The sequence below is a fragment of the Mastigoproctus giganteus genome, chromosome 5 (assembly GCF_048544385.1).
Source record: "Mastigoproctus giganteus isolate SK-2022 chromosome 5, ASM4854438v1, whole genome shotgun sequence".
Taxonomy (NCBI): domain Eukaryota; kingdom Metazoa; phylum Arthropoda; class Arachnida; order Uropygi; family Thelyphonidae; genus Mastigoproctus; species Mastigoproctus giganteus.
In genome coordinates, this window is record NC_143579.1 from 53,250,504 (window position 1) to 53,276,306 (window position 25,803).

At 35.9% G+C, this 25,803-nt stretch overlaps 1 protein-coding gene across 1 annotated transcript in view; it reads right to left on the bottom strand.

The window, feature by feature from the left end:
• Vps15 (vacuolar protein sorting 15) overlaps positions 1-25,803 on the bottom strand; it is a 316,929-nt gene that overhangs the window by 222,827 nt on the left and 68,299 nt on the right. Inside the window, exons 9-10 of the mRNA XM_090374029.1 lie at positions 8,378-8,559; positions 2,435-2,561 (exon numbers count right to left, since the gene is read on the bottom strand). Of these exons, the coding sequence (XP_090230155.1) occupies positions 2,435-2,561; positions 8,378-8,559 (309 nt within the window). The remainder of the gene's footprint in view (positions 1-2,434; positions 2,562-8,377; positions 8,560-25,803) is intronic.

Sequence of the window (25,803 nt, forward strand, 5' to 3'; positions counted from 1 at the left end):
AACTATGTTGATATAAAATATTTTTATTGTCTACATATGAGGAACTCATTCCTGAAGTTATGCCGTGTATTTTTGAGACACCCTGTATAATAGATAATTATAAATAATATAATACCAGTATACTGAGCAATACAAATAAAAAAAAAAAAAAAACAGATATGTTAAATTACTCAGCCTTTCCTCACACCAAGTTACAAAACACCTGAATTAAGCCATCATGCACATGAATGAAGCTCCATAAAATAAATGGTATGTTTTTGTGAATGAACCTTTGAAATTTTATTTTTCTCCTGATAAATTAAAAATAATACAGTTCACTATATTTATGTTGAAAAGGAAATAATTATGAAATAATCTCCAGGTAACTTTAATTTTTACACTATCATAATAAATCTGAATATAACTTACTGGGTTATTATTTTCTGTTATGCTCCTTCAACTAAGGAATATGACAAAGAAAATAATTCTGTTGATAATTTATTGTCCGTACTAGGAATCCACCATACTGTACCTTTATCCAAAATCATGCCAATGCTTGCAAGATATACACTGAGTGACCACTGAATTATGACCACCTACCTAATACTTCATAGGTCCTATTGCCCTCAGTACAGCAGCTATCTGACGTGGCATTGATTCAACAAGGTATCGGAAGCGTTCGGGAGGTATGGCCAACCAAGATGTGTGTAATGCAGTCAGCAATGCAGGTACATCGTCATAAAAGACGAGTCTTTTATGACGATGGTGTAACCAGACGCCTGATATGCCTTTCCATAGTGTCCCACATGGGACTGATATTGGGGGAGGGCAGAGGCCAATCGATATGCTGCAAGTCAGAACTGTGTTCCTTAAACCATTCCTACAACACGTGCCCGATGGCTGTGCATTGTCATCTTGGAAGGCATTCCATTGCCATTAGGGAAAAAGTGTAACATAGCAGAGTGTACACAGTCAGCAAGCAGTTGATGATAGCAGAGACCACTGATACATTGTTCCACATGCACCAGGGGGTCCAAGTTCCTGCCAGTGAAACATGCCCCACACCATACAACCACCTCCACCGGCCTGCACTTTTGATACCATGCATGATGGATCAAGAGCCTCATGTTATGAGCCAAATCCATAGATGACTATCCACGGTGTGGAGTAAATAACGTGATTCATCTGACTAGCACACTTTCTTCCAGTCTTCTAACGTTCAACTTGCATGCTCTTTGCACCAGACGAGTCTTTTATGACGATGAACCTTGGTTAGGAGAGGATGCTATAGGGGTCATCTGCTGCTGCTGGTATAGCCCACATGTGCGAGCGTGCAACGCATGGTCATACCAGATATTGTTCCGGGTTGTCCCATGTTATTATATTGGGTAGTCACTCTTCAACAGTGCTGCACCTGTTCGTCTGTATGAGTCGTCGGACCTGGCGCTCACCTCTAATATCAACCTATCGCTGACCTTTGCAGTTTTGCCGTTGGGTCATTGTTTGACCATTTTGACACCATTCCTGGTACACTTTAACTATAGCGGCTCTCAAACACCCCACCAGTTCAGCCATTTGGGAAATCGAGGACCAGTTCATCAAGCACCCACAATCTATCCTTTACCAAAGTCCGATAAATCCTTCCTTTTACCCATCACGGTCGGAATTTTACTACCTACTGAATCACTGACACTTTATCTATGCTACGTAGGTTGACTAACTTCGCACTCTCATACCTCACTTGGTCAACGGGTCGCATTCAGTTTTCATAGGAGTGGTCATAATTCAGTGATCACTCAGTGTATAAAGCATTCTAATCAGAAAGTAAAGAACTGGCAGTTCAATCTAAAAGCTGCTAGACTGACTGACCTGTCAAATACTAGTTGCCAAGCCAGATTTCTTGGTCACCATGATGATCCTATTGATGAGTCCTGTTCATAATAATATGAAGCCAAACAAAAACATTATAATTTATGTATATTCAAAAGTATTTGTGGAATATACACAAAAATCACAAAAAGTGAAAATGTTCAATTATTCCTTCCAAATATGATCATATAGTAAAACCAATGCCAAAACTGTACTCAGCACACCAAAATTATGAGTCACAAAAACAGCTACACAAATTTTTGTGTAGCTGTTCACTGATTATGATATTTGTTTTTTGAATGCAAAATTTTTCTTGTCTCTTTTGCTTCTACATGGTTTCATTTGTTCAGCAAATAAATAAAATAAAATAAAAGCAAGAACTTCTTGCAGCATGTACTTCTATTACATTACCAATGTTCTTATGTCATTGAAGCTGTTATCTTGCTTTTAACAGCTTTGATGACATAAAATTAAATTAGTGTGCTCTGCACTGTTTTTTTTTTGCATGCACAATACATACATTTACTCAGTGGCATTTTCATAAGTAACAATATTAATCGATATTAATTTTTTTTAAACTTCTTACTCTCATATAACTGTCATCAATTTTTTCTAAAACTTTCCAGGGATTATATTCTCCACTGCGGTAAGTTAAAAGCTGAGAGAAGTCAAATGGAGTGTGCCCTTCTGTAAACAGCTCTGTCAGTGCACAACTAGAAACAATATAAAAATGACTATTGCATAATATGAACACATCAGGGTAAAGTTCATTTTCAATTTAATAAAATTCCTTCTATAATTTGTTAAATTCTATATTTTAGGATTCAGAGCAAAAAACAATAGCAATTTGTAAAGAATATACTAAATTATTCATTATACCAAACAAAAATCCTTACACTTTATTATAAAAAAAAATAAATAAATAAATCACAAAATCCAGCACATTAGACTATCCTTGAGAATGAGACATTTACTGGTCCCTGAGGACATTTTTCCATTACAAATAGCTATGGCTGCCAGTAACAGAATACATTTTCAGGTTCTGCTTATAACCATGTATAACTGAATTCTGGTAAAGTCTGATCGTTCTGTTAAAACCAAATCCATAGCTTGCACCTTCATGATAATGGATTTGCAAGTAACTCTGGATTTATTACCCGTGTGCGATTTTTTTTTTTTTTTTTTTTGATTTGGTAGTTGTTGGTGCATCGGCTTCTGTGGCCATATTGCACCTCCCAAGGTTTTTGCAGTACTTTGATCCAAGCCCGAGGCAGGAATCGAACCTGCGACCTTTGGGTTGCCGGGCAGGTACTTTACCCACTCGGCTAGCCCGGTCGGCCCCGTGTGCGAGGTCTAAAAATACTTTGAATTTCTAGTATGCTAAAGGGTAACAACCTGGGTGTGAACCAACAAAAGAAAAGGTTGAGATGCTCACATCAAACAGAAGAACAAGCCTCTGTGGCACTATGTGGTAGAAAGTTCTCGTTACAGTGTAATATTACTACTCTGTTAAGCAATGTGGTGGTACTACCAGCATAATACTACTACACTGTTCACCTTATCACCAGACAATACACTACACCAATGTTCTTGAATCCTATTAAGTAATAAACAGAACTGAGTTGTCAAACCAGATCCCTGTAATCCATGATGCCCTTTGACATAGAAGTTTTAAATTCTATTATGCAATGAGTCATCTCTTTTGAGGTTATGATAGGTTATGTAGAAAGATCAAATATTCCTTACATTTCAAAAGTCATTTTAAAATGGTTTCATGGGCACAGCTTAAGGGTTGGCCCCCATCAGAAAATCCCAATTCCTCAGAGTTATAATTACTGCAACAATAGGTTATAGTCATAATTCTGAGAAATTGGAGCATTCCAAAGGGGGTGCTCCATCAGATATACCACACGAACTTCTCTAGACTCCACCCATGCATCACATGAAGCAAACAAGCATAAACAAAATAGAAGATGAACAAAGGTTTCTGGTCTCACCAGAGGTGAACAGGGTATACTTGTTGCCAGACACTACAATCATACTCTTGGATTGTACTATGTAGCACACAACACTGAGATCCCTGCGACAAATTTAGACAGCCAATTTATAGTGCTTTTGAGAAAGAAGTTTTAAAAATCCATTTATCAGTGACTAAACATATGGGCTAGCAATACACAGGTTTGTATACTCTGAACAGTGGTCAGAGGGATTTCACAATGATTGCACTGCCTTTCACATGTTGCTGAAAATGGTAAAAATATTTTTTATAGACACCACAAAACAGGCATTCTTCAAGTTCTCATTGATATTAGAAGAATTTTATGCATTACTGATGAGGAATCCAAGAGTTCAGAAATGAAAAAATCAGGCTCTCTATCAACAACTTTCAATATTATCTGATTAGAAAAATCATAGATAGAATCACATGCTGGCATAATTTTGACTACCAAAAGCAGGAAAAACATTCTCCAGTATACAGCTCCATTTTCCAAAGAGTTTGCTCATAATAAGAGGAAGCACAATGTCTGGAAATTTTTCACATCCATTTTCTAACTGAAGGTCAAACTAATTCATCCAGTGAACACTAACAACACCAGAAATAGAAATACTGTTTTACATCACCTACAAATATAACGTGATACAAAGCAATTGTATTGTTCATAATGGGCTACAATCAGAGATTACAAAAGTATAACTGGCATCTTAGCAAACTGGCGAGAAATGAATGGCTTCCTATAGTTGAGCATCTCACCTCTACATACACCTACCATGGCTACTAAAAGAAGTATAGCAGATGCTGCATTGTGCCAATCCAAAGATTCTTGCGGTTTCACATCACATCAGGTATCACATTTTGTTCAACATAATACCTACTGAATCACATTGTGCTTTTCAGCCAAATCCACTTCACAACCAACCAAACTTTCCAATTAACCAAAATAGCACCTCAGATATATCCTTATATGGGTCTCCACTTGCATCAGGTCTGGACCAATGGTGCAGTCTTAAGTGAGAAGAGCAAGTTATTTTCTGTCCTGGTGATTTTTACTTATTTTCTTTTCTTCTTAAAAAACTTTATACTTTGAATTCTTTTCATCTTACTTTAGGGATTTAATATTTCAGTAAACTTCACACCAATTTCACTTTATTCATTTCACTATGCATTATTTTATTTTAGGTAAAAACAAAGTTAATGTACGCTGCCTGGTCGCTTCATGAATTAATAACAAGATGGACTGCCATTAGCCCAAATCACTACTACAACAGGACATAGAATGGAGTCAACAAGGCATTGAAAAGCGACACTAAGAATACAGGACCATTTATACATCAAAAGTGTTCTCATTTCCTGGAGCAAGATGGGCAGAGGATTGTGCTGATGACATGATTTTGTACAGTTTATCCCATAGATACTCAATGGGATTGAAATCTGAGGGTTGGTTAACCAGGACAGATCTTGAAGTCTGCCTCTTCTTCTTTTCCCAGAAAGCATTATGCTTGTTGGTCTGTCTCGTGTCCCTCTTTCAGATATTTGGATAAATGCATCATCATTCACCCAAATGACAAATTGAAAGTATCCAGTCCAAATCAGTAAACACAAAATTGCCTATTTGATTTGCAATAATGATCAGAAATGCCCTTGGCACAAGTACCGTCCAGTGGGATCAGGGGACCAGAATATCACACAAAAACATGTCCCACGCCATTACATCTCTTCCAATGACCTGAATTGTCTCATGTAGTTTTCATAGGGTCACTGAGCCTCAATGGGCTAGATGATTCTCGGCCTCTGGTGTCCATTCTTTGCATTCTAGGCACTAAACCAGCTATATTGTCTGCTGGTGTCTGAAATCATTAGCTTTTGTGAAGGTCTTGTGCAGCTTTAATCCAATCTTTGTAGGATTAAAGTTTATGATGGCATCTTAACAGTTAAGGTTCTTTGCACAGTTTGGTCCTATGGTGCCCTATAGTGTCTTGACATTAAATGCAGAAATTAATGACATATGGTGTTCTGACATAAATGCAGAGATTAACTGTTCCATTATTTTGCAAAAAATGTTCATGAATGTTTTTTCATTCATTAAATCATAATATGTATTCATTTTGCTATATACCGAGTGGTTATAAAATAAGTTTCCCTATCCAGGAGATCCTAGTGTCAAAACGGTTAGAGTTAGCACTGTGAAAATCAGTGGGTATGTCATTTAGGGTATGGGTAAGTGATTTGTAAAAGAAAAAAAATTAGTTAAAATTTCCGTCACAAGGGGAAAAACAGCACTGCACAAATTGTAAAAGTTGTCATTTATTTCGAGACCTGCTGCTTACGCAAATGACATCCTGTTAGATAAAAGCAGAAAGGCCAACGCCACCGTCAATAACCATTATGGCTCTTACAAAAAAGGAACGTGCTCTTTTAGTAAGTGTTCTACCAGAATAATAGTAATGCTAATGCAGCACTACATGAATATTGGAAATTTAAAGTTTGCGTAAAGGAACTTTGACATCAGTGGGGCTTCGAAAACTAATAAAGAAATTTGAAGCGACCGGGGAGTTAACTGTAATTGCAGGCTGGGGACAACCACGTATCGGAACGGAGGTAGTGGATGAAGTGGCGGTTGCAATGGTCTCCAGGTCAGAATGCGAAACACTACCAGTGAATGAGGTGTGTCAAGAGACTTGAACCTTCCTTGGTCTACTGTACGTAAAAGTGCTTCAAATAATTTTACACTGGTTCCCGTACAAGATTCACGTAGTGCAAGAACTAGTCTTGTGATTAGCAACAACGAATAGCCTTTGCTCTATGATTTCTGGCTCGTATGGAACTTGGCGATACACGGGCTCAAATGATCTTGTGGTCTGATGAGGCACATTTCATTCTTCATGGGGCTGTAAATGCACAAAACTGCCAAATATGGGGAACTTCTCGTCCATCTGCTGTGCATGAAAGACCACTACAAAGTCCATATGTTACAGTATGGTGTGGATTCACAGCAGAGTTTATAATCGGACCATTTTTCTTTGAAGAGTCTACACCTCATGCCCCCCTGTAAGGTGTACGGTAACTAGTGCACGGTACTGTGCTCTTCTAAGAGATCACATTATTTCCACTCTGCAAGAAAGGCAATGCTTGGAGACCATAGTGTTCATGCAAGGTGGTGCCCCTCCCAAAATTGGTCGATAAGTGAAGGAACTGCTCCGTTCAACATTCGGAAATGATCACATCGTTTCTAGAGACTTTCTGCAATTCTGGCCAGCCCAATCAACAGATCTCAATCCCTGTGATTTCTGGCTATGGGGGATACCTGAAAGACAGAGTTTACCATGGCAGCATACAGATGCTTGTCAATTTAAAAGCAAGCATTAAACAGCATGTAGTCAACATCCCCAATGAGAGGCTACATGAAACTGTGTCACATGCAGTCCTCAGTTTTCCAAATGTAATCTGAAGTGAAGGAAAACACATAGAACAATATCTGTATATTTCTAAGTTCTGATATTAAAATCTAATCCTAAGTTAAGTATTCCATTTCATGTTTACATTACCAATTTTACCAGTTCAGAGGTGGGGAAAATTTGAATTAATTTTTCTTCTACAAATCGCTTCCCCATACTCTAAATGACATACTCACTGATTTTCACAGCACTATCCTAACTGTTTTGACACTAGGGTCTCCTGAATAGGGAGACCCTAGTGTCAAAACAGTACATATAGCAGAATGAATGCATATATAGAATTAAGTATACAATAATCATATGCAAATGGCATATGATTGTGCATATAGCTCAAACTTCCATATTTCTAATAAAGTGTCTAAGCAGTGTATATCCAAGCCTACAGGACACTGGAATTCCATCATCAGCATTCAACATTGCTTTGACATAAACAACCATCCAATGTTGGCAGTCAGGTTAATTTTAAATATAAGTAGAGTGCTTTCACCTAAACACCAATTTTTCTATATCATTTGCTTACTAAGCCCATGCAAGAATTAAATCAGTAACAAGATTAGAGTTGTAATTTTAGCAAAAATGTTCTATATCTTTATATTTCTGTAAGTTAATGTGGAATTCAAAGAAATTTAACTGTGGAAATGTTAGTAATACCCACAAATGTAGCATAAATTTATTAAAAAACAAAAATAAAATCTGTTAGAAAAGTATAAGAAATATAACTGTAGCAATAATGATTGCATATCAAACATCACAACTCTAACAACTGCTGGTATATTACAGCTGTGATAAAAAAATTTCAACCATTTCAGATTAATTTGCAATAATTCAAGGGCTTAGTGTCAAGACAATGTTAACTACAAAATTGCATTTTTGTTTTGAGAGAATTTTAGTTTAACTTTATACAAATAACAATACACATTATGTCATAGAAATGTATTTCTCTAGTAGTTTACAAGTTAGCTTGGGCTATAAGCACATTTCCCATAAACCAAGAAAATGTCAAATGACATTTTCTTTAATTACAAAAACGCTTGTCTGACACTAAATCTTCAAACTGAAAGATAATCTAACTGACCCTAGTGAGAATATATCCATAGCTGGAGTTAAGTCGCCTTTCTTAATTTCTTCATCTGGAAGAACTAAGTTACTTGTGTGAACAGCCTCAGGATTAAGAGTCTTTACAAATCGTTCAGGCGCAATGTAGCATGTACGTCGTCTTGAGGTATCAAAGAAAAAGGAGAAGTCGGCTGGATTGTTCTAGATATTAATAATAATTTATTTAAGTCATACAATAATCAAAAATGTAAAATTTTTAAACAGTTATTTTAAACAGAAATACAGTAATTTTTTTTTTAAATCCAGCACCTCACAATATCTGAGGGATTGAGAGGTGTCAGATTTTAAAATTTTCTGGTTTTTAGAGGGTTAAGCCTAGTAGTTGAGCAATTTACACAGGAGGCACATTTCAACAAATATTAAGTACAAACACAGCAGAACTTATTTACATGTATAAATATTCATAATGACCATCTTGCCCTTTCATCTGTTATTATGGGCAGCAGGATATAAACTACAGGGATAACACAATGGTCTTAATTCACACACCAGAACAAACCTGCCTTTGTAATGATTTGCCCTGGTACTGCACTTTAGATAACTTTAGTTATTTTCACAAATTTGAAAACCGATTTCACATGCTACATGGTAGCTCACATCGAACAACTTCTTTACAACTGTTTTGTCTTTGTAGGGTTGTCAGGTTTTCCTAAAAAAAAAAAAAAAAGGAAGATTTTTGTAGATAAAATTAGTTTTAAAAAATACAAGAAAATTCAAATTGTCTGATATTTTAATTATACTTATTTTGACATTTTGCCCTTTTTAACAATTGTTTATCCTGTTCTACATACTAAAGGAATTCTACATGTAAAAGAGAAATTCGTTGTAATTTTCAACTCTGCCTCGATTAATTCTCAGTGACTTCTGTTTCTGACATTTGTACACTTCAATTTCATTAACAAAAACACCCTTTCTACTACAGCATTTGAGCCAGGAATACTTAACAAATATCCTACTATTCTACTGATATTGGGTACATTTTCTTTAGCAACTTTGGAAAAAAAAAAAAAAAAATCAAGCCACTTGTGCACATCACTTCCTGTACACTTTCCAGCAACTTCAACCTATTTTCACAAAACTCTTCATACAACTCGTCCAGATTTACACATTCTTGGAGATGAAAAATATCAATTGCCATTTCAAAATCTTGATACTTAATTTCTTGTTTCCAGAGAAAAGTTTATTAACTTAGAACACTTATTTTTAAAACTGAAGTCAGTTTTTTTCTAGGTATTGCAATAGATTTGAATAAAAATCACAACATTCATCAACAATCTTTTTCTGTTTGCATTGGGATAATTTTTTCAAAAATTGCTTTTCAGAATTTCCGAAGTGATAAACACTTTCCAGCAACTTCAACCTATTTTCACAAAACTCTTCAAACAACTCATCCAGATTTACACATTCTTGGAGTTGAAAAATATCAATTGCCATTTCAAAATCTTGATACTTAATTTCTTGTTTCCAGAGAAAAGTTTATTAACTTAAAACACTTATTTTTAAAACTGAAGTCAGTTTTTTTCTAGGTATTGCAATAGATTTGAATAAAAATCACAACATTCATCAACAATCTTTTTCTGTTTGCATTGGGATAACTTTTTCAAAAATTGCTTTTTGGAATTTCCGAAGTGATAAACACGTGAGAAACTACATTGCATCCTTCTCCCACATGATGGACAATGAAAGTGAAAGAAAAATATGTTCTGCGACTTCTTCTGCCTTTCTCATGGTAGGCAACTGTTGAAAATATGTATTTGCCAACAGTTTTTGAATAGTTGCAGCATCATCTGATGGTTGTGTTAGCAACCAACTTTTAACTATATTTACTGGGACGTTTAAAACATGATTTCATCGTAAAAAGAAAAAAAAAAGGAAGAAACCCACTTACAGGCAAATTAAAAATGTAAACGGTAAAATCAACCAAAAAAACATAAAGCTTATGGGAAAAGCGTAGGACCTGGCAACCCTATTGAGTTGTCACTAGAGGTTACCTGCTATCTAATGAGAAACAACTTAGTCCTAAAAGAGGCTGTCATAGCAGTCTCAACTTTTAAATAAATGGCCATTTAACTTTTTGGAGAATCCATCTGTCTAAAAGTGGTACATACCAGGGAAAGTTGTTGCAAAGGCAAGTTTGTTCTGCTGTGTGGATTAAGACCATTGCATTATTCATGGAGTTTAAGTCCTTATGGCTGTTAAAACAGATTAAACAAGAAAAAAAAAAGGATTAAAGGAAATAAACACTTTTCAGATAAATATTTATAGAAACGTTTTTTCTTATTTTTAGATGTAGAATATGCTCCTTCATTTGTTCCATGTAATTCTGAAACACCCTGTTTCAGAATTACATAGAACAAATGTAGATAAATAAGATATATCTGTGCTGAGAAGTCTGTGGATGGGGCAATAGTTAATAACACAAATAGTTCTCCCAATCTCTTAATGAAGCAAGGTTAAATATTTCAGCATACACTTCTTTCCAACATATATTGGGATTACATCATGGTAACGTTGTTGGCATTGGGGTTAACGACACAAGGGCTACTAAGGCCAAATTGTGTCTGTTCATTGTTTATTCACAAGAAGCATATCGTTAGAGATGTTAAATTGTATGCTTCTGTATGTATTATATGTTCTTCAATATTTGCTTCATTTCCTAAGATAGGCGCCTCCGTAGCCAGATGGGAAGGAGCAGCAGTGCGTAGCACATGCTTCTTGATTAGACCGGGGTTCGAGCCCGTCACCACCAAATACGGAGGATGCGGAAAGGTCAGGGAATGACTACCGCATATCCTGGAGCAATATGGCCTTAGTTGCTAATGCTCCTAAATAACAAACAAACAACAACAACATTTCCTAAGAAATTAGATAAATCAGGTGATATATTCAATGTGGAGAGAGACTGAAAAGTGTTTGACCGGATGGTTGAATGTAAGGGACAATCAACTAGAAAATGACAGACCGTAAGTTGCATCTGACAGGATGAGCACTGAGGTGGGTTTTCTCCCAATAATAGGAAGAGATAAATATGATGAATATATCCAATTCTGAGTCTTGCCAGTACTGCTTCTGCTCGTCTGTTTCATCAGAAGCCAGAGAGCCACAGCATTGGATCTTCTTTTAACTGGTAAAGTTTGTTGTTGGTGCTACTTTTCCAGATCTGTGCCCATTTATCATTGCATGCTTTGCATACTGACTTATAGTCAGTATAAGGAAACTGAGGCCATTGTGAGAGAACAGGTTGAGGATGTTTAGGGGCAAAGTCAGCACTTTCATTTCCAGGAATGCCAGGGTTCTAGCAAAAACTGATTGGACACACTGCAGGAGAATAGCTGGGAATGAATCTGTTTCAAAGTTGGATGAGAAATTCTTCCCTATGGCAGAGACAGCACTGAGGGAGTCTGTGTGAATTATGGCAGATGAGATGGAAATCTCAATAATCTTATTAAGCGCTAACTTAATGGCATATAATTCAGCTGTGAAGATGCTGCAAGCTAGCGGTAGTGTGGCTAAAATTGTTGTTGTTGTTTGTTATTTGGTTTTTAGGAGCATTAGCAACTAAGGCCATATTGCTCGGGGATATGTGGTGGTCATTCCCTGACCTTTCCGCATTCTCTGTATTTGGTGGTGAAGGGCTCGAACCCCGGTCTAATCAAGAAGCGTGTGCTACACACTGCTGCTCCTTCCCACCTGGCTACGGAGGTGCCTGCTAAAATTTTACATAAAGGAAAAACTGCCACAGCAACTACCATACTGTCAGTTTTGGAACCATCTGTATAAATTTTACAGGCATGGTTGTTCATAGTAGCATGAGCTGAATGTAGCTGTCTGATATTGCAGGAGGTATAATATTTCCCCCCCCACTAGAGAAAGTGTATATCTTGAGAGACAGACACATATGTCCAAGGTAGAACAGGTGCAGTTGTGTTTTTAAAAATTTCATTTAAATTGACATTCCAACTCTGAACAAGCTCTTTTATCCTGAACGAGGCAGGTCTATTTTCATTTGGCTTGCTCTCATAGAAGGATTCCCGCCAAGTATTATAAAGATACTCCCAACTTGGGTGTGATGGTAGACTCTGGATTTTAGCAGCATAGTGGAGCAGTAGTATTTTTTCTACACAGGTGTAATGGGGATCACACGCTTCAATATAAAGACTTTGGATCGGAGAAGTCCTAAAAGCTCCAAGTGCCTCAGAGCATTGTGATGGATCAAATTTAGCCATTTTAAAGTAGTGCTCCTGGCAGACCTCATATACTGGACAACCATAATCTAGCCACGAATGGATGAAACTTCTATAAAGATGAAGCAAAGTAAACTGATCTGCTCCCTGTGACATCAATGAGACCGATCAAAGTATATTCAAATGCTTTATACAAGAAGTTCTCAAATAAGTTGACGTGTGCTTGGAAGTTTAGTTTGCAGTCTAATATTAGTCCAAGAAATTTAACAGTATTAATAAGCGGGATTGGAGTATTGTTTATTTGTAGTTCAGGTTCGGGATGGAGAGCTCGTTTCTTGCAAAAGTGAATGACAATGCATTTCTTTTCTAATAGTCAGTAGCCATTGCATGAAGTCCAGGATTCTATTTTGGTTATGGCAAGTTGGAGCTGCCATTAGATGGTATTCATACCTTGAGATTGACAGGAAATGGTAAGGTCATCTGCATACATATAAGTTTGAACAGTTTTTGGGATATCTCGTGTCATGCTGCTAACTCGGATTGAAAACAGTGTTGGACTAAGTACTGATCCCTGCGGGACTCCTTCTTTCTGAATGTGAGATGTAGAGAGTATGTTTTTATATCAGACCTGAAAAAGAACGCAATTGCAGGAAATTTTGAATTAGTTCCAGCAAATGGCCTCTAACCCCCAGATGATAAAGGTCCATAATAATACCATGACGCTAGGGCTCACAATACCAGTCAAAACCTTAATACCGGTATTTCGGTATTTTTAATTTATGAAACCAGGATACTGGTATTCCAAAAAAAAACATTTTTCGCAATAAATTTTGATGACAATTAGGTGCAATAAAGTAAGGAAAAACAAGTAATTACTTGAATTCACGTTTTAAATCAAACTTTTATTACAATAATAAATATTCTAGCAAAAATTATTAAATATACAGTTAATCTAAAAACAAAAAATAAGTATCCATGCTACCTGTCCGAATAAAGTGAACTCTTAAGAAACTCAATAGCGTTATCATTTAAACTGGATCTAATTTTGGTACATATTTAATTAGCGGCAGAAAACATCCTTTTGGATTCTGTGCTGGTTGGTGCTTTATACTGAGATAGTCGTAGACGAGTTGCAGTTTAACCCCCCTTATTCCCTCATCTTCAAAAAATCTTATTTCCTTTTTATCAAAAATAAAAAATATTTCCTTTTTGACTTTTTTATGGCACTATATCTGTATTAACGAAAGAAAGGGACTGACGGTTAAGCTTGGTGAGGAAACCAAATCTAAGTTGTGAGGGGGGGGGGTTATTTATTCATTTATTAATTTTCATTTCCATGTATCGTAGTATTGCCGTCAGTGACTATTGTTAGGATTTTCATACAGCAGCTCCCCTCAAACACTAAGCCCCGCAAGCTACCTGACTGCGTTAAAAAATGAGAATTTCCAGGAGCTGGGGGGATATCCCCTCCACACACAGCTTGGCAAAAACCCAGGGTCATGAGCTGGATATCATCATTCTTCTCTTTCTTGGTGATTCCTTCTACTTCTCTCTCTCTCTCTCTCTCTCTCTCTCGGGGTAATGCGGGAATTTTTTTTTTTTTGGCTGGTACAGCATAAGCCACAGGCTTCCTTGCACCATATGGCTAATAATAATAATAATATATGTGAGGTGTCAGTTTCTCAAGAGCAATGACACAAATATAAAACAAAAGTCATTTATCATACAAATCTATTTACAATACATAACTGGTGTTCATTTACATCTAATCTATTCATTTTTCTCATTTAATCTGTTAATACATGCTAACATTTCCATAAAATTTCTCTCAATTAACAATCTCAACTCTCTTTCTTTCTTTTCTTTCTCCTTGTTAGTTGTTGGCGCATCAGCTTCTATGGCCATAATGCACCTCCCAAAGTTTTTACATTTTACTGTGATCCAAGCCCGAGGCGGGAATCGAACTCGCGACCTTTGGGTTGCCAGGCAGGCACTTTACCTACCTGGCTAGCCCGGTCGGCCTCAACTCTTTCTACAGATTCAAACACTAAGCTAATTCAACCTTAATCACTTCCTCACATTTCTCTTACTCACCAATATCAATTCTCTTCACAACAGCAATCCATAAGTTAATCCAGCAATCCAAACTTAATGCTAACAATTCCATGTAATCTCTCTTAATTTAGCAATATCAATTTTCTTTACAACTTCAACCAATAAACCAACTCAATACTAAACATTTCCTTATTTCTCGTGTTTCTTCAACTTCAACCTTACTCTAAAATAATCTCCCACTTTATCTAAGTACCATTTCCAATACAACACAGTTCAGAGGACTTACCTTCCATCTCTTTCATGGTGGGATTCCTTTGTGCAGGTTCCTTCCATGGAGTGTGGTGATGTCTGTCTCTCTCTCTCTCTCTCTCTCTCTCTTCTTAGTTGAACTCTGCATCTCTGCTGTATAGCTCTTCCAGTACTGTCTTATTCGGGATTGCGAGAACAGTTCTCTGTTAATACTGAAGGAAATTGCCAAAGCAGTAGTAGAAACCAGGGCACTATCTGACTGGCTTGTTATTCCACTTCCGGATTAACTTCTAGCACAGGAACATGCCCGGTGGAACCCATCACTATATAGCTCAACACTCCCAGAACTGGACCCAAACTAAACTCAGAACTACCACTCGAAGTCTGCAACCCCTCCCACAAACCACCCTTTTGATGCGAGCACCTTATTTATTTCCTTCTCGTTTATTTATTTATTGAATTGATTGCAAGTTACAATCGTCCCTTGTACTACTTTTTTTATACACAAGCTTATATGCAAACCCCAGAAGGGTTTGCATGCATTTACATATCTCCCCCTATCTAATTTAAACCTGACCCAATCACGGTGTTATTCTTTAAACTCACTCTTCCTTTGGTGGGAAAAACAGAATATTTTTCCCACACAACAAAATGCTTTCATCTTTTACCTCTAGATCACCTTTTCACAATAACTTTGAACTGCTCCATACCGACACCCTTTCCCAAAATGCACTAAATGTTGCATCCTCAAGTAGAGGTGTAATAGAGGGATTAAACTATTGTTCAGAAGCTTTTAATTTTAACTCTTCCGCACCTGCCATACCATTGTTCACCATATTCCTTAATTGCACTACCAGGCCTACTGCCACTAATGGAAATGTTTCCATAATTCCTTAAGTGCTTTACTTCCACACTATACTTACTAAGAGAAATATATTTGTAAGATTTTGTCTTACAGTTTCATGACGCTTTCAAGTTTCCGTTGCATTTGTACTGTGTATAACAATCCCTCATTTGCAAATTCAGCAGTATTAATGATTTACTGTTGTCGATTGTATAACCTTTATGTGAATAAATCATAGATAATTATTTTTTTAAATTAGTACCGAAAAACTGGTATTTTTGTATAAATACCGGGATTTGAAAACTGGAAAAAAATGACCAGGATCCTGGAATCTCGGTATTGTAAGCCCTACGTGACGCCATGTAGTATCAAATGTCTTTTTAAATCTAAATTGACTATGACTAGATGTTGTTTCATGACAAAGGCATTGCGGATATGAGATTCGGCTTTGATAAGCACTCCTAATATTGATCTATTCTTTCAAAAGCCATACTGTTGTTCTGGAAGGAGATTCTCTGACTCTAGAATGTAAATGGGCCTAGTATGAACCATCCTTTCCATGTACCAACTGCAATGTAAGCTGCCACAGCTTCCAGGGTAGTTCTCAATCGGATCAGCCTGAATGGAATGTTAGTGTTAACAAGAATAGCTAATCCTCCATGTTCAAGTGATTCTGAGTTCCTATCTCATCTGCACATGATATAATTTGAATATTTTGGCAAAACTTGAGGTGACAAGAATGTTTCCTATAAGCATACACCTATAGGATTGAACAGCCATTAAATCTCTTAAGTCATCAGAATGACTGCTTAGTCCTCTGCAATTCCACTGTATGATGTTATGCATTATTCAGGTTTACCTGAGGATCATGATAATGTAAAAATATTATATCCTGGACAATTTGACCCAACTTGTAATAATTCTATGGAGATGGATTCTGTCTACATCAGAATGACAATAACCCAAGTCACACAGCTGTCAATAATGCAGCAGTTTGAGAACAATAGTCATGAGAAACCTGTCTTGGCCAGCTCAGAGCCCTGATCTTCAGTAAACTGAAAACCTTGAAAATTTTTTGAAGCAGTGATTGGAAATGAGATTTTAATACTCAACTTCTGTGAATGAACTGATCATTGTCTTGAGGGAAGAGTAAATCTTGTTGAGAGTGTACCTAGGACTTCTTGTGATCATTTAAATCCAGAAGGATCACACTAAACTTAAAGTTTGCTTTCTAAAACCAAAGTCATTGTTCCTCTCAATATCTCCTAACATATCAGAGGCTGGGATATGTAACGGTGCATCTGTTTCTGGGAGAGATGTACTGTTTTTGTAACATATCTGGATATTAGCAGTAACACAATGAAATATATGTAGCTATGAATAGTTTTTAACTAATCCATTATACAACCCTATTTCATAAAAGGGAAATGGAGAATTTCTTCACTTTAATATGCTTTAATTGCTAGTTTTACATGTTTTATACACATTTCAGATGATAGTCTGCAACACTTCAGTAGCTGGCAAGGTCTATGAAATCAATGGCTCTCCACTAAAGACTAGCCCCCCCCCTCAGGAACTCAGTTATATATATATATATATTTTTTTTTTTTTCCCCTTCCCAACCTTGTTAAAGTTCACAAGTTTCTGTGTCCTGGAATACTAATGTGCCTGCAACTTCTGAAAAAATGCATAGCAATTGCCAACTGAGTACTTGTGTGGCTACTGGAAAAACAATAAAATTGCTCTTTCCACTGGGTGGTTATTCTCAAATAACAGGTCATCCCATAACCAATGTTTTTTTGCATGGCCAAAATTGCATCTTATTCGTGTGTGTTCTGTGCCATCAGTGCTTGAAAGTTTTAATTAATTAATTTTTAAAAATTTTTTCCTAATGTGTTTTTCTGACATATCCATCTTGTTAAAAAAGAAGCAGATATATCAGAAGAATGCATTAGACATATAGCATTGGACAAATTTTAAACTTTTCATTTTTTTTAAATCCTAAAATATGGTACATCTCATGGATTTTGATGAGTTTAATTCAAATCTGAAGTCATATAATACCTAGCACTCCCAGATTTAGGGAGGAATGTAAGTTATGATCATTAAAATTTTTAGTGAAATTTTAACAAGTGTTAAAATTATACATGGCACATAAAAATATACTCAGTTCTTTTTCTTTTGTAATAATTGGGAGCCTCTCTGATCAATGTCTAGCAGCAGTCTGCAGGCATACTAAGCTTCTGCTTTCACCTTCCTTTATAATGTTTCTCCATTATTTTCATCAATATCTCGATGAAAACAATCACCATATTCATCAACAACATGAATGTGTCCAAAGTTATCTGGGGTAGGTGGTTAAAAAAAAACAAAATGAGTGAATGGAGGAAAGTGTACTTTTAAAACAATATTGCAAGTGAGATTTTGGTATGCTTGTAATAAATTCTCAATAAAGATTTTATAATTGCTCTATTGTTGCCCAAAAAATGTTCACAAATTTCCTCGAAGAATTTCCAAGCTTACAGTTCCTCATATAGGCTGCACTAATTGTGCAGCATTTACGAGGAACATTTTAAAAGCATGTTCAACTGTAATTGGCACCAAACATTTTAATTCAATTGCAGCTGACACCAAAAACTATAAAAGGAGAAAAGTTTATAATATGTAAAAGTGTTAATTACACTTTTACATATTACACATAACTTCAATTGATTGCCCTATTTAAGAGGTTTGCTTTATATATTCATGTAACACGCAAGAAGTGGGTGGTGGTAGAATAGTCTAGAAATTCCAGAACTGACCACTGCTGCAGCAACATCTAGAAATCTTCTGATTCCAGAACTTCTCAGTCATCCAACTAATATGAACAGACAGACCAAAATCTAGGCAAGTGAAAACTAAAATATAAAATATCTTGTGAACTGAGAGTGCCAGGAAAAACAGACTGAACATTTGAAGTCGGCATTAAACAATACACTAAGTTCAGTATAATTCCATTAAAAATATTTATCCCTTATACAGGAAAAAAGAATAAATTCCTTTGTGAATTTACAAAAGGGAATAACGCAACTGCAACCACAAAAAACATTCATGATGTGTATGGTGAGGAAACACAGTGTGATAAAATGCCAAAGGTAGTAGAGAAGTTTAGGTCTGGTGACAACAACTTAACTAATAAAGTGTGGTTAAGCTGACCTATTCAGTTTGATGAACTGTTGATAGCCATACTTTACGATGAACCTGCTGTAACTGGTAACAACTCCACCAAAAAAAAACTGAATTTTACTCAGTCCACCACTCACCAACCTTTGCAATGAAACATCACAACTTGAAGAGAGGGAAAGCATGCAATCTTAGAATTTAGGTAAACATTTATACTTTAATGTCCTCTTGTAAACTTCAAATGCTATTTTTGAATTGACCCAATTACTAGGGATTAACAATGGGTGCTTTATCACAATAAGCATCACTGCCAATGGAGAATATGCCATGCCACAGTCAAGAATTTATTTTGAACCATTGTTGCACAGTAAAACCATCATGGTCAAAGTCCACTGTCAGCAACAACAAATTCTGAATACTGCACTGCAAGAAAAGCATCCTCCTTTGAAGAACTCAACTACAAGGATGTTGGTGTTTTCATAAATGTGGCATTGAAATGCTTGCTTGTTTGTTTGTTTGTTTGTTTATTTTAAGGCGCATTAGCATATAAGGCTATAATGTGCCATAAAATGGTTGCAAGAAGGTGGCAGAAATCCAGAGAGCAAAGGAAAACATATAATTGATTAAAACTTGATCTATTGTAGTGTTATTTTCAAAATAAAAGAGAAAATAATATACAGGTAACCCTTGTATAACATGGTAGTTACATTCCTATAAAATCTGGTGTAGTGTGACACCATGTTATACGGGACTAAGAACCAGTACATTGTTATTTTGGTTTTTTTTAGGAGCATTAGCAACTAAGGCCATATTGCTCAGGGGATATGCGGTGGTCATTCCGACCTTTCCACATCCTCCGTATTTGGTGGTCAAGGGCTTGAACCCCGGTCTAATCAAGAAGCGTGTGCTGCTCACTGTTGCTCCTTCCCACCTGGCTACGGAAACGACAGAACCAGTACAAAAATGGGGGGGGGGGGAGTTACATTCCAAGAGGTAACAAAAATACACCATTTCGTTAACAAAACTGACAAAAACACACCATTCGAGATTTCACGTATCTTCTGCTCTCTTTAAAAAATCATTAATCTGGGTTTGTTTGGTTTTGCTTGATAGATCTTTGTAATTTCATCATATGGAACTAAGCATTTTTGAAGCTCCCTTTTGAACTTTGGGCTCCTTTCAGTCGAAGAATCTGAATTGAAAAAATAAGATTCTAATTGCTCATCTAACTTTATGCCTTTCTGTATACTTTTTAGTGTAAAATTTGGAAGGTTAGAATTTTCATCTGCACATTTTCATCCTCTAAATTGATTTGATTTGCCTCCGATGCCATTTCCACCAAATCTGCTTCACCAGCCTCTTTTTCTACTAGTATTCTTGAACATCTTCAGTAAAGTAATCATTTTTTTTTTTTTTTTTTTTTTTGGAAGCTGCAGCAACTAAGCTATTTTTCTCTGTGTTCAAATAGGTCGATTTTCTATTTTTCTGGATAAAAAACCAGAGTATTGGGGAAGAAAAAACCATACTACCCTCGCCTGAGATTGACTAACTTTCCACCAAATCTGCTTCACCAGCCTCTTTTTCCTGTAACGGACAAGGACAGGCAATCTGCACTGTTTCGTTTAGATTAGCACTTAATTTCATCTCCCCATAACGGACAGACAGCGGGCGAGCTTACGGACCTTTTTATAGGAACTTTTCTTCCACGTATTGCCTCAATCGTGTGTTTATTTTCTATTTCCGATTCTCTGAATTTTATCAAGGTTTACCTTGATAAAATTCAGAGAATGAATTTTATCGTGGTTCTAAACCCTTTTTCCAGAATTTTAAGGCACGTGTAAAACTTCTGATGAATTCGGTGTGTGCAGGGGAGGGGGGGGAGATATGATTGGCCTTTCGTCTTTTCAGTTTCAGTTTTCAGTTTTGTTCAGTGTCGTGTGAAGTACACAATGTCTTTTCGTAAACATTTAACTTTAAAAGATAAAGTCGAACTCATTAATGCGTATGATCGGCAAAAAAAGTGTTCGCAATCTCGCTGCAAAATTCAAAATCGGGAAGATGCAGGTAAGCGACATCCTAAAGGAAAAAAATGAACTGCTCAAACAATTTTGGCAACACGGAAATGATCAGGTTCAAAAATCATTCCCGAAAACTGTTGGACTTCAAATTGACAATGTTACGTATGAGTGGTTTTGTCGCGAACGTGCTAAAAAAAAGTCCCATTAATTGGCCTATTATTAGGGAAAAGGCTTTGGAGGTTGCGAAATCTATGGGAGTAAATGAGTTCAAAGCTTCTGTGACAAGTTCAAAGAACTAGACAAAGGCTAGTTCAAAGGCTAGACAAGTTCAAAACTCGGCATAAAATTTCTTGGAAAACCGTAAGTGGTAAAGGTGGATCTGTTGATACTGGGGTTGTAACAGAGTGGACTGTCAAATTGAAGATTTATGTCGTGATTTTGAAGCTAAGGATATTTACAACTGTGACGAAACAGGGTTGTTTTTTAAAGCTCTTCCTGAGAAAACAATGAGTCTAAAAAACGAAAAGTGCCAGTGCGGAAAATTTCTATGGAACGCTTGACTGTACTATTGTGTACAAATATGCTGGGAGACTTTGAACAACCTCTTGTTATAGGAAAACCACAAAATCCTCGTTGTTTCAAGGGCATAAAGTTGAATCTTTTGAATGTTGACTGGAAGTCTAATAAAAAAGCGTGGATGACACGAGATATCATGAGCGAATGGATAAGTCACTTTAACCAAAACATGATTCGTCAAAACAGAAAAATTATTCTTTTCATGGATAATGCTGCATCTCACCCGCACATTGAATTCTCCAACATTCAAATCGTTTTTCTGCCACCAAACACATCTGCAGAGTGTCAGCCCTTGGATCAAGGGATAATAAAAAATTTTAAACTTCACTACAGAAAACGTGTTTTAAGACATCTCATTGCAACCATGAACGATGTAACATGTGCGAGTGACCTTGCAAAGAAAATCAGCATCCTACATGCGATTCAATGGATTTCCTCTTCAGTAAACGCAATTAGAAAACAAACTCTCGTGAACTGTTTTGTAAAGCCTGGCTTCTCAAACGCAAAAATTGAAGTTGTGAACAGCAATGTGGAGCACCAAGAAGAACAAGAACTTCAACATCTATTGATAATGTACGATACTTCAGCTACAAGTGACCCTGGCTACAAAGATATAGACTCGAACCTCACTACAGAAGATGGTGCTATAGATATCAACGACATTATCATCGATATTTTTCAAGAAGTTCCTCATGAGGATAAAGAAATGGAAGGAGGTCATTCTGTCGAAGAACACATTAATGACGAACCACTGATGAAAATAGAAGAAGCGCTCATACAAATCAATCTTTTAAAAATGTTTTTCACCACTGAAGAAGATACTGAAGGACTTTCGATGGTTTCTTCACTCCAAACAAATGTTGAAAACAAAATTATCATCCGGAAGAAGGTGCAGAAGAAAATAAGTGATTACTGTATATATTTTTCTTAAGATAAAGTCATAATATGCATAGCACAATTGTATGCATATTATTTACAAAATATTGTGCAAAATCTGTATATAATTTTATTTAATTTTACATTAAATGTTTAACGATTTTTCTTTATCTCTTGTGTATGTAATTGTATATTATTTACAAAAATATTGTTCAAAATCCGTATATATTTTAATTTAATTTTACATTAAACGTTTAACGATTTTTCTTTCTTTCTTTTTTTTTTCTCCCTCAGACTTCTTGTTAGAGGACACTTCTCTCTAACGGACACATTTTCGTTCCCCATGGCTGTCCGTTAAAGGGAAGTTTCACTGTATGTATGTATATATATATATATATATATATATAATCCAATTAATCCAAAATTAAATAGAAAGATAAAAAGTAATCAAAATATATATTAAAAATAAGAAAAAAATAGTAGGCAAGCTAACATCAGTAGCAGCAAAAAAGCACAATCCACTACATGTTGCTTATTATAATAAGCTAAAATAGGATATTTGCCAGCAGCATGGCAAACCATCAGAGTGAAAAAGAACTCAACCAAATAAAATAACAATAACAGAAACATATGGGGAGGAATAAAGAAGAAGAATAGTGTTGAAGCAACGTTCCTAAAATAATTTAGAAAATTAAGCCAATTAAAAGAAATTTAGCGGGCGCCCCCTCGATGGCACCCGTTTCCGAATTGTGTGAAATCTCACTAAGGTGGAAACGTAAACTAACAACATTAAGTGACCAAATAAATTGAAAATAATAATTAATAAAATGAAATGAAATAAAATAGACTGACCATTATGCCCCATCTCGACAGAGGACTACGAGGCCAATAATAGTCAGGGAATCACTGAATTTCGAACACTAAACAAATCTATGCAACAACAGAATGATACTAAGATCAGATCGCCGATGCAATAGATTTGCATAGTGGTGACCCTTATGCAGCAAAAATTATAAAACAGAAAGTCTAGTACTTGCATGGCCAAACCACACCACTGACAAAACAATAGTTGAACTGAAAATATATAGAAACAAATTAGGCTATAGATGGTGGAATTAATCCAAAATAAAATGTTTTGCTGCCACTGATGTTAGCTGTCCTACTATTTTTTCTTATTTATTTTAATATATAAATTTTTTCTTATTTTTAATATATATTTTGTGATTACTTTTTATCTTTCTATTTAATTTTGGATTAATTGGATTATATTTACATGGGGGGTAGGGTGACGATGTGCTAACACTACGTTCGTACTGCCATCTATAGCCTAATTTGTTTCTATATATTTTCAGTTCAACTATTGTTTTGTCAGTGGTGTAGTTTGGCCATGCGAGTACTAGGCTTTCTGTTTTATTATTTTTTGCTGCATAAGGACCACCGCCATGCAAATCTATTGCATCGGCGATCTGATCTTAGTACCATCTATCTTTGCATGGATTTGTTTAGCGTTCAAAATGCAGTGATTCCCTGACTATTATTGGCCTCGTGGCCCTCTGTCGAGATGGGGCATAATGGTCTGTCTATTTCATTTCATTTCATTTTGGTAATTTTATTTTCAATTTATTTGGTCACATAAAGTTGTTAGTTTACGTTTTCACCTTAGTGGGATTTCACATAATTCGGAAACGGGTGTCATCGAGCTGCTAAATTTCTTTTAATTGGCTTAATTTTCTAAATTATTTTAGGAATGTTGCTTCAACACTCCCCTCTTCTTCTTTACCCCCCCATATATGTTTCTGTTATTGTTATTTTTGTTATTTTATTTGGTTGAGTTCTTTTTCACTCTGATGGTTTGCCATGCTGCTGGCAAGTATCGTATTTTAGCTTATATATATATAAATGTGTAGTAAGAAATGTGTGTGTGTGTGTGTGTGTGTGTGTGTGTGTGTGTGTGTGTGTGTGTGTGTGTGTGTGTGTGTGTGTGTGTGTGTGTGTGTGTAGACACACACCAGTGTAGACACTGGTAACAGTCATAATGCAAACTTTATTAAATTATTATTAAGCATTAAGCATGTATTAAATGATCACGATAATCATTTAATACATGCTTAATGCAATGGCAGCCTAATATATAAGGTTTGACAAATAAGTTATAGAAAGAAAACTATATGTTAGAATGAAAAAAAGTTTTTAATACTTTTCAAAATAGTCATCTTGAGCAGCTACATATTTGTGAGATTACTTGTTGAAAACATTTTTTAAATGCATTTCAACCAAACACCAATTCCTTTGTTACATTTCATTTTATGCTTTTTACACCATCATTTAACTGTCTTTTCATCATGGCTTTGACTTTGGGGGAAAAGTAAGCAATTTGTGCAAAGTAATCGTAGGAATAAGGGTTGGTTTAGCTTTACAATCCCACATTTTGCCATAAACTACTTGATAATAAGTGGAAAATGCAGCTTAGTGTTGTCATGCAACATGAACAAGTTTCCTTTTTATCAAAGCTGAGGCCTCACTCTTTTAACTCTTTTCTTAGTGAGTGCACCAAATGCATGTGTGGGTCCACAGAGCCAGCCATAGTGAGATTTTCACTATGGCTGACTCTGTGGATGCAGTGTGAATTTTTTAAAAATTTGTACCTAAAGCAATTGAATATTAATTTTTCCTTATTTTGACCCAAATGCACAAAATTAAAATGAAATTAATGCCAAAAATCAAAGTAGAAAATTTTTTAAAGGTTGTAAAAAAATTCAAAAATTATTTAAAAATTTTCCAGTATGGCAATGCATACTAGAAAATTTCAAAACGATTTGTGCATTTAATGGATAACAATATGTGAAACAATTTTGGAAAACAAATTTATTTTTGTACTCCCCAGAGCCCAAGTACATCATCATAATCATCAGGTGCAGTCTCTGAGTCAAAGGTTCACAGTTATGATTAGCCAGATTTACAATCCCAAGATGGGATTGTAAAGCTCTGGTGAATCCTTTTGTTATGTCTTGGGCAAGTCTCTTCAGTTCAAAGTACTTCTTCAAGTTGGACCATTGCTTTAAATCATCTAGCCATTCTCTTGGACTCCCTTGTCATTTCTCTCTCTCTCTCTCTCTCTCTCCATCAATCCGTCTAATGCTGTAACTAGTCTGTTTCCAGAGGACCTTGTCATAATATGTCCAGCATACATCCATTTGCTTTTACAATCACTTCTTTCAATAAGCTGTAATCACTTTCCATTTTTCTCCAAACTTCTTCGTTCCTCAATTTATCAGTCCATTTAATTTTCAACATTTTTCTAGCACACCACATATCAAGAGCATTCATCTTATCTTTGCTTTCATTTGTCAGTTTAGGTTTTGCACCTGTATAGGAAGACAGACCAAACTAACATTTCAACATTGTTAGTTTTATTTTCCTG